Raw genomic sequence first — 13,024 nt, forward strand, 5'->3', positions numbered from 1 at the left:
ATTAAGTCTATAATAAAACAGAAAGTGCTGAATCTATTCAGCAGGTCAAGCAGGATCTGTACAGAGACACAAACAGTCTTAACATTTTGTATCGAATGTAACAGTTCTTCCTTCAGAAAATTGCACCAATATTCTTTCTGGGTATTTCTTTCTGCCAAATGCATTACCTACACATGTCTGCGTTATATATTTGACAACATTACATATAGGAACACGTTTTAGATCAAGTGAAACTGTTTTTATTGGAAACATCAGCGTGATTTATTTTTCAAACTTCAATTCACCTTATAATATTAGTCATGTAAAAAAGTAAGAGTGAAAATCATAATTAGTGTTCCATACAAAGAGCCAACATTAAGAGATTTCTCGTTACAGCATCTACCTGCACAATCTCAGAGTTGTTGAGACAGGGTTTTGAATCAAGACAAGACAACCCACCCTTATTCTGTTTCTTTGGCCTTGGCTGTAGGACGGGGAGAATATTACAATAATAAATAAATAAAATAATAATAAGGTGTTCAATGCTGAAAGTTTGAGGTAGTGATAATGTAAAGAGGAAGGGGTTTCTGGCATAATGAGGTAGGTAGTGGGTTCTTTAGCTGTGGACATCTACTGTCCAGGTTCCCACCAAAAGAGAAAAGTCACAAAAGGACTTTGGAACTGTATCTGAGTCTGAGAACGGACACAGAACTGGACCAGCACCTGTACCGAGATCATCAGAACATCATCCAGTAGGTAATGGAGTTTGGTCATTGATCAAATCTAATGAAAAGGTGAGATGGGAAAGGATTGAGGACAGTATTACACACTGACAGGGAATTCACTTCAAAAAAAACATAGTCCTTTGCTCGTGAGGTGCTAAGGAAATGTAAAATATTTAAATAAATGCAAGCTCTTTATTCTTACCTGTAAATCAAACATCTTTTCTTTCAAAAATGTTGAAAGTTTTGTGTGAGTCAAGGGGGAGGGAAATGGTTCATTCAGAACCTTCAGTGTCACTGTCCCAAATCTTGTCAAGGGCAGAGTAAGAATGGTCTCCACTCTGTATTAACAATGTACCTCTATTCCCCCATAATGTCTCATTGAGTGCACTGACATAAAATAATACAGCTACTATTTACTTAAGAAACCAAAGCAAGTTGTGTTAGTCTGGTGGGGTACAGAACTAATAACCCAAGGTTTTACATTGGAATCATACCTTGGCAGGCTGCAATGCTGATTTCTGATAGGTTGTAGATGTTTCGAATTAACCTGATCAGATTTATTAGGATGTACCTCTGGGGCAGGTAAGACTTGAATCCAGACCTCCTGCCTCAAAGGAACTACTATATCACAAGCAGCCTCGATAGGTTGTAGATTCATTAAAAAAAATGAAGAATGACAATGAAAAAGAAAGGGGAGGTGAGGTCCTAGTGGTATTATCACTGGACTGTTAATCCAGAGACCCAGGTAATGTTCTGGGGACTCGGGTACAGATAATGCCATAACCAGATGGTGGAATGTGAATTTGATAAAATTTTGGAGTTAAGAGTCTTCTAATGACCATGAATCTATTGTCAACTTTTGGGGGAAAAACCATCCGAATCCCTTATGTCCTTTAGGGAAAGGAACTGCCATCCTTACCTGGTCAGCCCGACATGTGATTCTAGACCCACAGCAATGTGGCTGACTCTTAACTGCCCTCTGGGCAATTAGGGATGGGTAATAAATGCTGGCCTGGTGATCAAAGCCATCCATCCTGAATGAATTTTTTAAAAATCCTAATTGGTTCACTGCAGTGCTTCAAGGAGAGGAACATGCATCTTGTACATGTCTGTCCTACATGTAATACAAGTTCCATAATAAATGTTTGCCTCTCAGTGCCCAAAAAGCAACTAGGCATGAGTAATAAATATGGCCTATTCAGTCCCGTCCACATCCCTGAACAAAATCAAATGACTGAGACATTCCACAACGGGTACTGGGTTGGGAAGGAGCAGCAAGGGGTTGTATTGGTACACCCAGCACAAAACGTGAAGGTCAATTATTGATAGGCACTCTGGTGCATTTCTGTTTCTCATTCCACCAGGTCTTTTATGCTGAATTAGAAGTTGGCATGAAACTGCCTGGTCTCTTGGAGCTTTCCAGCTACCAGATGGAGGAGACTTTCCTTCTGTCAGGCTGGGTCAGAAACAAACTAGTGTCCAAATGGGAAAAGTAACAACTGAAATGATTCCACCGTCCACTAAACAGAAGGCTGCAAGAGCTCTGGAACAGTGTGACTTTTAAACGACTCACCAATTCAAATAACACTGGGATTTATTTACAAATCTGGTATTTGGATTTCATGGAATCACATTGGCATACTGAAAGCCCAATTACACCAGAGTGTATATTTCTGCTGAGTCTTCTACCAAAACTGGGGCCAAAACTGTTAAGATATGAGGCTTAGTTATACATCTAGGATTTGTATTGCTTTCAATATCAAAGGTCACAATGTGATTAAATTGATTAAAGGATTTGAAGAGAATTGATATTCTCCCTGGAAAGGAAGTCCAGAATTTGGGGCTTAAAGTTAGAGCTGGACTAGTATCAGAAAGAGCATCGCACCAAACATGCCTGAGGCAAACCTGCAATTCATTCCTCAATTAGGGGTCAATTACCAACTTCAAAAGTGGGAAAGACATATTTCTGTTAGGCAAGGATTTGGAACCAAAGTGGGTGGCTGGAGTTACCATACAGATCAACCAAAACCTAATTGAATGACCATATGGTTTAGAGAGGAGTTGAATGTCAATCAGAGAGTTGGAGGCATGTACACCAACGAGTTTGGGGTTGAGTGCATCACGTGCGCTGATATCAAGCCACTGAGACCAACACATCACAAGTTTGAGCTCCAAGATTGCGTTGATTATTGGTTAAACAGCTCACATTCAATACAGAATGTCTAGACTGGATCTGGGAGGTGTAGGGGACAGAGTGGATCAGTAAATGTTAATTATTAATTGCTAAAGAGAAAGATCAGGCTCAGTTGTTATACTACAGTTAATGAGCTAGGCAACAGTTGCAAAATTAGGCTATGATGTGCTGAGTGATGTACTGTCTGAAAGATATACAGAGCGGCACACATAATCTGTAAATATCAAATCTATGTCTTCCAATCTCAAAATCCTAAAAGTTCCCCACATTACGTTTCCAGAGTCAAAAAGGGTGAAGAATTTTCTTTGTGTTGTGACAAAGTGAGTGCATTCGTTGATCAGTGAGCATTACCTAACACTTAATTTAGAGGCGTAGCCATTTTAAGGGACAGAATCCTAAACTCCTTTGGAATGTGCAAAGTGAATGTAGGCTATGTCCATTAAACAGTTCAACACATTGTGTCCATTGAAATCCTTGAAGGTCCAGAATCAGATTCAGTCTAACTCCATAAACAGTATATCCCCGTGAACTTTTCATTTCATATTAAATTCTTTAAATACTTGTCCTGTCTCTTCCTAATTTAGAAGATACCGGTACTGTCAGGACTAGTCTCCAATATTCTGTCCAGTACTCAATCTCTCTTGATCAATGCAATTAGAAAAAATTCCCTGATATCATGAAGTTGTTTGTCCAACAGTTTGTATCGGTTTGCAGTCTGGATTCTCCTCCCGTGTCAGTGCTTGATATTGGCCGAGTAATGGCTCTGACTGAGGCAGAACCTGCACAACATGGCAATACTCGTGACTGAAATCTTCTTCACTCATGACGTCTACTTGAAGGTTATCAAAGCTCTGTAAGGGGAACGTAACACAAAAAGAGCACTTCATTACATTCTTGACTCTTCCTTTCCTTGTCTTAAATTATTCCACGTCCACCAGGCACACCTTTCTCCCAGTCTGGACCAAAACACTGCACAGTGACTGTTACTGCTGCTCTGGGTGAGATTTTTGACCTCCTCGCAAAAGTCAGGGGTATGTGCACGTGGGGAAGAGGCAACCACTCATATCACTTTAATCATTTAATGAGTTGTTCCAACAAGTGTGTGAAGATGGGATAGAGAAGGCGTTTGGTATGCTTTCCTTTATTGCTCAGAGTATTGAGTACAAGAGTTGGAAGGTCATGCTGTGGCTATACAGGACATTGGTTAGGCCACTGTTGGAATATTGCGTACAATTCTGGTCTCCTTCCTATTGGAAAGATGCTGTGAAACTTGGAAGGGTTCAGAAAAGATTTACAAGGATGTTGCCAGGGTTGGAGGATTTCAGCTACAGGGAGAGGCTGAACAGGCTGGGGCTGTTTTCCCTGGAGCATCGGAGGCTGACGGATAACCTGATAGAGATTTACAAAATCATGAGGGGCATGGATCGGGTAAATAGACAAAGGCTCTTCCCTGGTGTGGGCGAGTCCAGAACTAGAGGTCATAGGTTTAGGGTGAGAGGGGAAAGATATGAAAGAGACCTAATAGGCAACCTTTTCACACAGAGGTTGTATGGAGTGAGCTGCCAGAGGAAGTGATGGAGGCTGGTACAATTGCAACATTTAAAAGGCATTTGGGTGGGTATATGAATATATTTGGGTGGGTTTGGAGGGTTATGGGCCAGGTGCTAGCAGGTGGGAGTAGATTGGTATGGGATATCTGGTCGGCATGGACAGGTTGGACCGAAGGGTCTGTTTCCATGATGTACATCTCTATGACTCTAAGATGGTCAGATGTATGTTTGGTTTGTGGGCAGGGGGTCCAATTATTTCTCTGCAGCAACTTCCCTAAGGACTGCACCTCAGTGTGAAGGCTTTCAGTGACCCATACCCTGAGAGCTATGCTGACAAAAATATAATTCCTGGTTGGGGATAGCAGTTGGAAGTTTGTCTAGATTGTATATTCATCCATTAGCCCTCCAGGGTGGGATCAGTTGAGTCAGACTGACAAGCTGTCCCCTTTGAGATGCCTTTTTTGTTTCAGAAACATCCAGCAAAGAAAGTTGTTCCTGTTACAAATTGGCAAATATCAGCCGTGGAGTGTGTGCAGTGGACGCAACGCACAGTTGAACTCCAATAAAATATTTTGTTCTTGCAAGGCAGCAGTGAGTGAAATGGGTTTCCTCGCATTCTACTAGACACAGGAGAATCCTCCTAAGTTGTTGCAGTGTAAAGTGGACTCTCAATGCCAACCATGAAGGACCTGAAATTTCACAGAGTTGAAATATTGAAAAGTTCTTAGTTTTCTGTGGCCAAGTGACACATTGGAAAACTGGTATATTGAGAGCTCAGGTCTGTTTGATGCACAGCACTTTACCTCTAACATGTATCTCGGAGGTTAATGATACAGGCTTTCAGATGCTGGCCTGAGTGCCCTTCCTCTTTCTGTATGATGTCCCACATCTGGTTCAAGAAAATCTATTCCACTTCTGTTAAAAATTGACCCATTCACAAATGTTAAGGACATGATACCAAAGTGGAATTAACTTGCACATGAAATTTGAATTGTCCAAATTGTGCTTCCATCTTGCTTCCTGTCTAACTTACTGCCTCTATGATTTGATTGTTCTCAGTGCATTTATTCATGATCAGATGGTTTTATAGATGGATATTTAAAGTTTTCATCTTCCTTTCTAAATTCCAGTATTGCCTTGCTGGCAACAACATCATGCCTGTAAAGCTTCTCCTGTCTGACACTCCTCCAAGGTTTCTGTCTTCCTCCAACTCTGACTTACTGTTCATTCTTGACTTCACCATTTGGCAGCCTTGCCTTCAGCAATCTGGACTTAAAACTCTGGGATTCCCTCATCCATCCCTTCTGCTTCTCCAGCTCTGTCCCTACCTTCAAAATGTTCCTTAAAATCCATCATCTTCGGTCCACTTGCCTTATTGTTTCCTTCCTTACCTCATTGTTTCAGTACAAATGCCTACCTGTCAATTGTTTTGGGACATTGTATTATGTTCGACTCCCATCCTGTGAGCCCATCACATCACAGAATCTCAAACCAAGCTGATCACTTGCAGAGAAATTCATTGAGTATTTATAAGTGCAGGATATGGGAGCTGTATACAAGGGAATGAATGTGATAGGCACTTACTGGAATGGAAGGAGTTGAAATTTTGGGAAGCCATGCAGAATGGGTTCGACAGAAGAGCTTCCACGTGAGATACAGGGAGATTATTAGAATGAGGACCCCAAGGAGTAACACTGTAGTCACTGTTGTAAGGATCTCCTCAGATGTGGAATCTGGAAATATACAGTCAAAATCAGATCGACACTAATTAATAAGTACTTGGGTATCAAGAGTAATGAAAATGGATGAATGGAATTAAGGTATAGATTAGTCAGCATCTAAACAAGCTAATTAAGAGGCTGGACTGTCTAATAGTTCTCCTGACTTTAAGTTTACAGATTTCATCTCACGTCATTGACAGGCTAATAATTCTGTGCAGACTGAGTAGCAAGCTCAGTTGAAAAATCAGCCAAATGAAAGGGATTAGCCTTTTCTTGAATTCATTCACAGGATGTGGGGATCACTGGTTCAGCTAGCATTTATTGTCCATCCCTAATTATTTTGGGGAAGTAATGGTGAGTATCCTTTTGGAACCAATACGGTGCTCAGAGTCCTATTAGGGAATGAGCTCTAGAATTCTGACCCAGCAGCAGTGAAGGATAGCGATGCAGTTACAAGGCAGGATGGTGTGTGGCCTGGAGGGAGGTTTGTGGGTCATGATGGTGTTCCCATGTAGCTGCTGCCCTGGGTCTTCTCACAATAGAATTGCATTTGAAATTTCTTGCCCAAAGAAGCATTACTGAGTTGCTCCCTGTAACTGGTACCTAATGCTACCTTAGTAATAGAGGAAGTGAGGGCTGATAGGTGCTGAATGCCATTGAGCTTCTTGACTGTTGTTGGAGTTGCACTCATTAATGTGAAGGAGGAGTATTCCAAAACTCTCCTGATTTGTGCTTTGAAGGCTATTGGAGAATAACTTCAATCGGTGGGGAAATTTCCAAAAGCAATTTCTGAGGATAAAATTAACAGTCACTTGTTAAAATATGAATTGATTCAGAGAGCCATCATAGATTTGTTAAGGGAAAATTGTGTCTAATTAACTTGCTAGCATGTTTTTTGATGAAGTAACATAGAGGAATGGGAGGAGAAGGTTGTTGGTGATGTGGAGGTGCCTGTGTTAGACTGGGATGTAGAAAGTTAAAAATAACAACACCAGAACTGAAGCCAACATGGTCATTCTAAAAAAATGAGAGACGTAACAAACAATCCAGGTCTTTTTCAATATGTAATTTCAGTTACAACACACTGTAAAGCTTTGCTATAAATTCTATGTCTTACGATCTTATACGCCACAACCATCTGATGAAAGAGCAGCACTCCGAAAGCTAGTGCTTCCAAATAAACCTATTGGGCTATAACCCGATGTTTAACATCATGTGGTACACATAGACTTTCAAAAGACACTCGAATCAGACTAGTGAGAAAAGTTATAGATCACAGAATAAACCCGATGCCTCATTTCTTTTGCCTAGAAACCTTTGATGTAGCAAAATAAAATATTGGAAGCTGTTATGGCTATTTCTCAGTCAATTAAAATGAACTCACCATCATTGACTAACTTGCATACTGGGTCACTATAGTTACTGAATTTGTTGTATTCTGGAATGAAAAGTTGTGCTTGAAAACAATACAGGACCCCCTTCTGCAGGACGATATTGTAAGGATTCTGGTCCATGGAAGTATTCATAATCTGAAATTGAACACAAAAACAGGAATAGGGCAAGTAAATCATGTTCTTCAGTTAAAAAAGCCATAGTCATAGAGCTCAACTTAGAGACCAGCCATGGGTCATTCAAGCCTCGCCATCATTTCTGCCATTCAATTCAATCATAGCTGATCCATTACTCCAAATCCATTTTCTCAAGTGAGCTTCATGTCCTTTGATGGTGGTAACAGAGTGAGCCAAGAGTGGTAGTGAGAGGTTGGGTGAAGAACAGCTGAGGGGTAGGCCTACGTGGACTGCAGCCAAGGTCAATTAGGGGTGAGTGATCATTAGAGAGGTGTGGAACAGATCAGTGAGGGGAGGAGCTACATCTATGATGGTAGAAGTCAGAAGCAGTGAGGACAGGAGTTGCAAACAGTGAGGGGAAGAGTCACGATCAGTGAGGGAGGAGTCAGGAACATGTAGGGGAGGGGTCAGGAACAGTGAGGGGAGGGGTCAGGAACAGTGAGGGGAGGGGTCAGGAAAAATGGACAGGAGCAGTTTGCTGGGCTTTGGTGAGGATAAGAGAGACGGATGTGAAGAGTAGAACTAGGGGCACTCGTGAAAGGTAAAGATAGGAGCTTCTGTGAGTAGTGAAATCAGGAGTTTATCTGATGGAAGCAGAATCGGTAGAGCCTGGAATAAATAAAATGATCAATTATCACGTAATTTGAGTGGTAACCATAGCATATTGTGCCAAATACTGCTGGAGAATTAATGATGTTTTATAATGTCCATAATTATTAGTGTGCAAATCAGCCAGCAGATTAAAGCCTATGATTAAATTCTTTGTGATATGCTTGTAGAATTTATGTATTAACTGATAGTTAAAATTCACAACAGAAATTTCACTCTGGTGGTGAAGTGTTAAAAGCTCTTTAACAAAGTGATCATTGTTAATGGAAGGTAAATCAGCCTGTGTGGGCCAAGCAGAGAGCAATTTAAAATGTTGAGCTACATTCCTGCAAATAACAACAACTTAGATTTATTTAGTTCCATATAATGCTTAAATGTATGTTACACCAGTGAGACACATAAAGAGGTATGAGGCCAGTGACCAAAAGCTTGGTCAAAGACATAGGTTTTAAGAAGCCTCTTAAAGGAGCAAAGAGACATGGACAAGGAAAAGTAGAGAATTCCTCAAGACTTTAGCAAATGATGGCACTGCCACCAATAGTGAAGTGATTAAAAGTAGGGATGTGCAAGTGGTCAGAACTAGTTCAGAACATATATCCCAGAGATCCCAAATCCCATATATATTAAAACTGAGATGTTGCTCTACTGTGAACGAATGTAGGACTACACACATGGGGTGATGGATGAAAGGAATTGGGTGTATGTTGGGACAAGGACGGTAAAACATTTGAAAACCTCAAGGTTAGAGAGTGTCAAGCGGGAGAAACTAGCTAAGAGTGCATAAGGAGTGCATTACGATATTAAACGTCAAGAAGTCTTAAAGACATGAGTGAAGATGTGGTGAAGTGGGGAGATAGATATCACACACATTGAAATACGTTAGCTCGATGATGCTGTTTTTGGAAACACTTTTTGAGGTAAGATACAACAGACTAAAGATTGCAAACCCCCTGAGTCAACCAAGGAGAGACTGTTGGAGTCAGTGCTAGGGAGTGGCATCTGCGGCAGGAACTGAGGACAATGGTTTTGACCTTCCAAATATTTAGTTGTTAGAAATTTCTGCTCATCGAATATTGGGTTTCAGGGCAGCAGTGTGAAATTTGGAGGCAGTAAAGAGGGCAGCGAGGTGGATCGCACAAGGAAACGGATGTTGAATTTTCAGATGTTGTTGTTTGGGGGCTAACATGTGACTATGAAGTGGGAGGGGGTCGAGAACTGATCCTCGGAGGGTGCCAGGGTGAATAGCGGAGGAACAGGAAGCAAAGCCATTCCAGTTGGTCTTCTAGTGGTAATTCAATAGATATGTAGTGAACCAGGTGAGAGCAGACCCAGCCAGCTGGACCACAATACTGAAGGATCATGGATTCATCAACTGTGTTAAAGGCTGCAGACAGGCTGTGGAGGACAAGCAAGGAAAATCTAGCTCCGTCTCACTAAAGACATTGGTGATTTTCAGAAGAGTCACTTTGGTAGATGGGACAGAGCAGATATCTAAATAAAGAGATGAAAACTCAGATTTCCAGGAAAATGGGAACCAATCTGGGATGCAACAACACATTCAAGGATTTCAGAGTGGAAAGAGCATTGAAAAATGGGACAGTAGCAGGGTAGAGAGGGGCAAGGGTGATTACTTTGAAAAGAGGAATGATAGCAGCAATTAAGGGCTAGGGCACTAAATTGTTGGTAGATATTTTTAAAATATGTAATTTAAAATGTTTACTTTTATAAATTTTCCCTTCAGTCTTGTTTCTTTCTCCCTTCCTGTTAATTAACTCATTTCTCATTTCACTTACATTCACCCTGTTACCTTCTCCGATATTTCCCTGTTTTGTTATATTTCATTCCACGTGGAAAAACATTCGATCCCATCGTTCACTACTCCAAGGTATCCCATTGCTTTCACTGTTCCCTTATCCACTCATACGTACAGCAGATTACAACACAAACGATTTCCAAACTCAAGAATGCAGGCAGAAATATTAATGCTGTATTCTACATTCTGACTCCCATGAGGTTCATTCCTATGTTTCACATTGTATCTGATCCCAGGAAGTTGCTTACCTGATGCTCCACACCTTTCTCCCAGTAATAAATACGAGCATTAACGTTCTTCTTTACATCACTGACATCAATGGTTTGCAAACCACCGTTACTTTTCACCGTCAGCCTCGGTGTTGTGAGGTTAGCTGTAAAATGGAAGAGGTGCATTTACATAAGCACTCTTCACAACCACTGGACATCTCAAAACACATTATCTGTACAGCCAGTAATGTATTTTTAAAAATGCCAACACTGTTGTAAGTAGTATAGCAACCAATATGGACACAAATAACTGATAAACAGAAATGTAAAAATGACCAGATAATCTGGTTTATGTGATGCTTATTGAGGGATAAATATTTGCCAGGACAGCAGGGGGATCTCCTTTGATCTTCTTTAACACAGTGCCATGGGATTAATTACATCCACTCAAGCTAGGACCTAGGCCTTCAGTTTAATGTCTCATTGAAACCGCAACACTCTGACAGTGCCATCATCCCTCAGTATTGCACTGGAGTATCAGTCTAGATTAGATTGGAGAGGTGCTGGAAAAGCACAGCAGGTCAGGCAGCATCTGAGAAGCAGGAAAAATCGATGTTTTGGGCAAAAGCCCTTCATCATCTTTCCTGATGAAGGGCTTTTGCCCGAAACGTCTATTTTCCTGCTCCTCGGATGCTGCCTGACCTGCTGTGCTTTTCCAGCACCTCTTGAATCTAGCTCTGATTTCCAGCATCTGCAGTCCTCACTTTTGCCGATCAGCCTAGATTTTTTTTTCTCAAGCTCTGTAATGGCTTTGAGTGACTCTGAGATGGCATGGGGCTACCAACTGAACTGTTATTTATTGGTTAAGAAACCTGACATGTCGAGAATTCCAAATGTATTGTTTCATTATTCATCCAAAAATGCTGACTCTTTGTAGAGATGTAGTCCCATAGACACTGCCTCCTGCTGGATGATAATGCGCCCTTGCTGGGGTACCAAAAGACAAAATTTAACGTTGACAGATCAAACCATAAACCTAACTCCTTCATGATCTTTACCAAAGGGGCCTGCAACATTAGTGGTTATTCGGTTTTTGATAAGGATGATCAATGAATAGCATGCGTTGACAGAAACATGTAGGTCCATAAACAGCATCTAGATGCCAATAAATTTGATTTTGTATGAACTGAAATTTGGGCCCCTTCGTTTAAGGGGTAACTTGATAGTTGCAGAATAAATACATTTGATCAATTTCTAAGGATGAGGTGGGAGAGATGGGTTAGTTACTTGTGCTCATCAGTCCTTTCTCACAATGAGTCAGAAAGTTATCAATGCAAGCCACAATTAAAGAACTTAAGGATACACATAGACTGGCATGGCAAAGCAGGGCTGCAGCTGTGCTGTCCTCCTGTCTGATACAAAGAGGGTCTGGTTTCGTTTTGAGTCCAGTAATGTCTTCTTTAGCCTTGAGGTATTGCCTCTGTTTCGCTGTAGACAGATGCTGCCACACCAGAGTTTCTCCAACATTTTTTATTTCAGATTTCCAGCGTCTGTAGAATGTTGCGTTTGTTATTACCCTATCAGAATCGAGTCATGAAACCAAGGCCATGTGTCCTCGCTCAGTTGGCTAATGACGAAGAGGATCTTGTTTTAGATTTCTCCCTTAAGTAACATCATTCTATATTGCTGTGCTAAGCTGTATTGTTCCCTTCAAATTAAGTTCCAGGCCTCAAAATGCCATGGGCAAACATTGGCATTTGACTGAAAGTTGTTGGCATCGATGCTGTATATTATTAGACATGCCCACACAAAAAGATGCTGCCTAATATTGCTTAACCATGTTACTAGTGTTGCTGTTGAAACAGAACGATTAGAGTTCACTGCATGGGATACTTACTCTCCTTACGATTGAAGAGTTTGCTGAGGTTCGCCCATTTGGAAGTGATGTTCCCAAGTTCTGCCCGTACCTTCAGGTCATAATCCACATCTGATGCTATATCCATCGTGACATCACAAGATGTTTCAGTCATGCCAGAACATTCCGAGATCGCCACCCAAGTCTTCTTGTGATTTCTCTCAAACTCACTGAAACAGGGTCGGAGGAAGTACAATAAATGTCACATTAAATCTGCAAGGGTCTGGTCCCAACTGCTCCACACTCATCACTACCTTTGTTTCCACACATTGCACATTTACCTTAACTACAGAATGGCAAGGAAGCTGCTCAGAGAAGCAGCTTTGGCTTTCCCCAAGTCAGCAGCCATTTCAAGCTCTCCATATCTGTGCAAAACCAGCTACCATTGACCTCGGGCTCTTGTTCCCAATTATTATTCGTGTCATGGGACTCCATATTTGTGAATTTCTGATGAAGTTCATACTGAGGCTGTTTTTCCCCATTCATCTAATTACTTTCCAGTATACGCTACATAAGGTTCAAGCAGAGAGAAAATCAAAGTCAAGACCTACTGATAATAACTGGGGAAGGATGATCACATGGAATTCTTTTCAGAAGAGGCACGACTTTGAGTAATGAGAAGTGGGCTGCCATGAAGTAGTGGGATTGCAAGTTATTGCAAAATAAGACTTGTAAACTACATTACAATGTAAGTACCACTATATATTTCCTCTGAGATGGTACCTGGTCTAAACTACATGA

General features: G+C 41.1%; 1 protein-coding gene across 3 annotated transcripts in view; it reads right to left on the reverse strand.

Annotated features, from left to right (window-relative positions):
• Nucleotides 1–271: 271 nt before the first annotated feature.
• The window catches only part of crfb16 (cytokine receptor family member B16), a 52,672-nt gene continuing 39,919 nt past the window's right edge, over nucleotides 272–13,024 (reverse strand). For 2 of the 3 annotated variants that reach the window (XM_060834970.1, XM_060834969.1), the window contains exons 3-7: nucleotides 12,266–12,453; nucleotides 10,408–10,532; nucleotides 7,554–7,698; nucleotides 6,033–6,181; nucleotides 272–3,749 (exon numbers count right to left, since the gene is read on the reverse strand). In XM_060834970.1, coding sequence (XP_060690953.1) covers nucleotides 3,573–3,749; nucleotides 6,033–6,181; nucleotides 7,554–7,698; nucleotides 10,408–10,532; nucleotides 12,266–12,453 — 784 coding nt within the window. In that variant the 3' untranslated portion in view covers nucleotides 272–3,572. The remainder of the gene's footprint in view (nucleotides 3,750–6,032; nucleotides 6,182–7,553; nucleotides 7,699–10,407; nucleotides 10,533–12,265; nucleotides 12,454–13,024) is intronic. The other variant, XM_060834971.1, reaches the window with a different exon arrangement.

This window comes from Hemiscyllium ocellatum, chromosome 13 (assembly GCF_020745735.1).
Source record: "Hemiscyllium ocellatum isolate sHemOce1 chromosome 13, sHemOce1.pat.X.cur, whole genome shotgun sequence".
In the NCBI taxonomy this organism is placed as follows: domain Eukaryota; kingdom Metazoa; phylum Chordata; class Chondrichthyes; order Orectolobiformes; family Hemiscylliidae; genus Hemiscyllium; species Hemiscyllium ocellatum.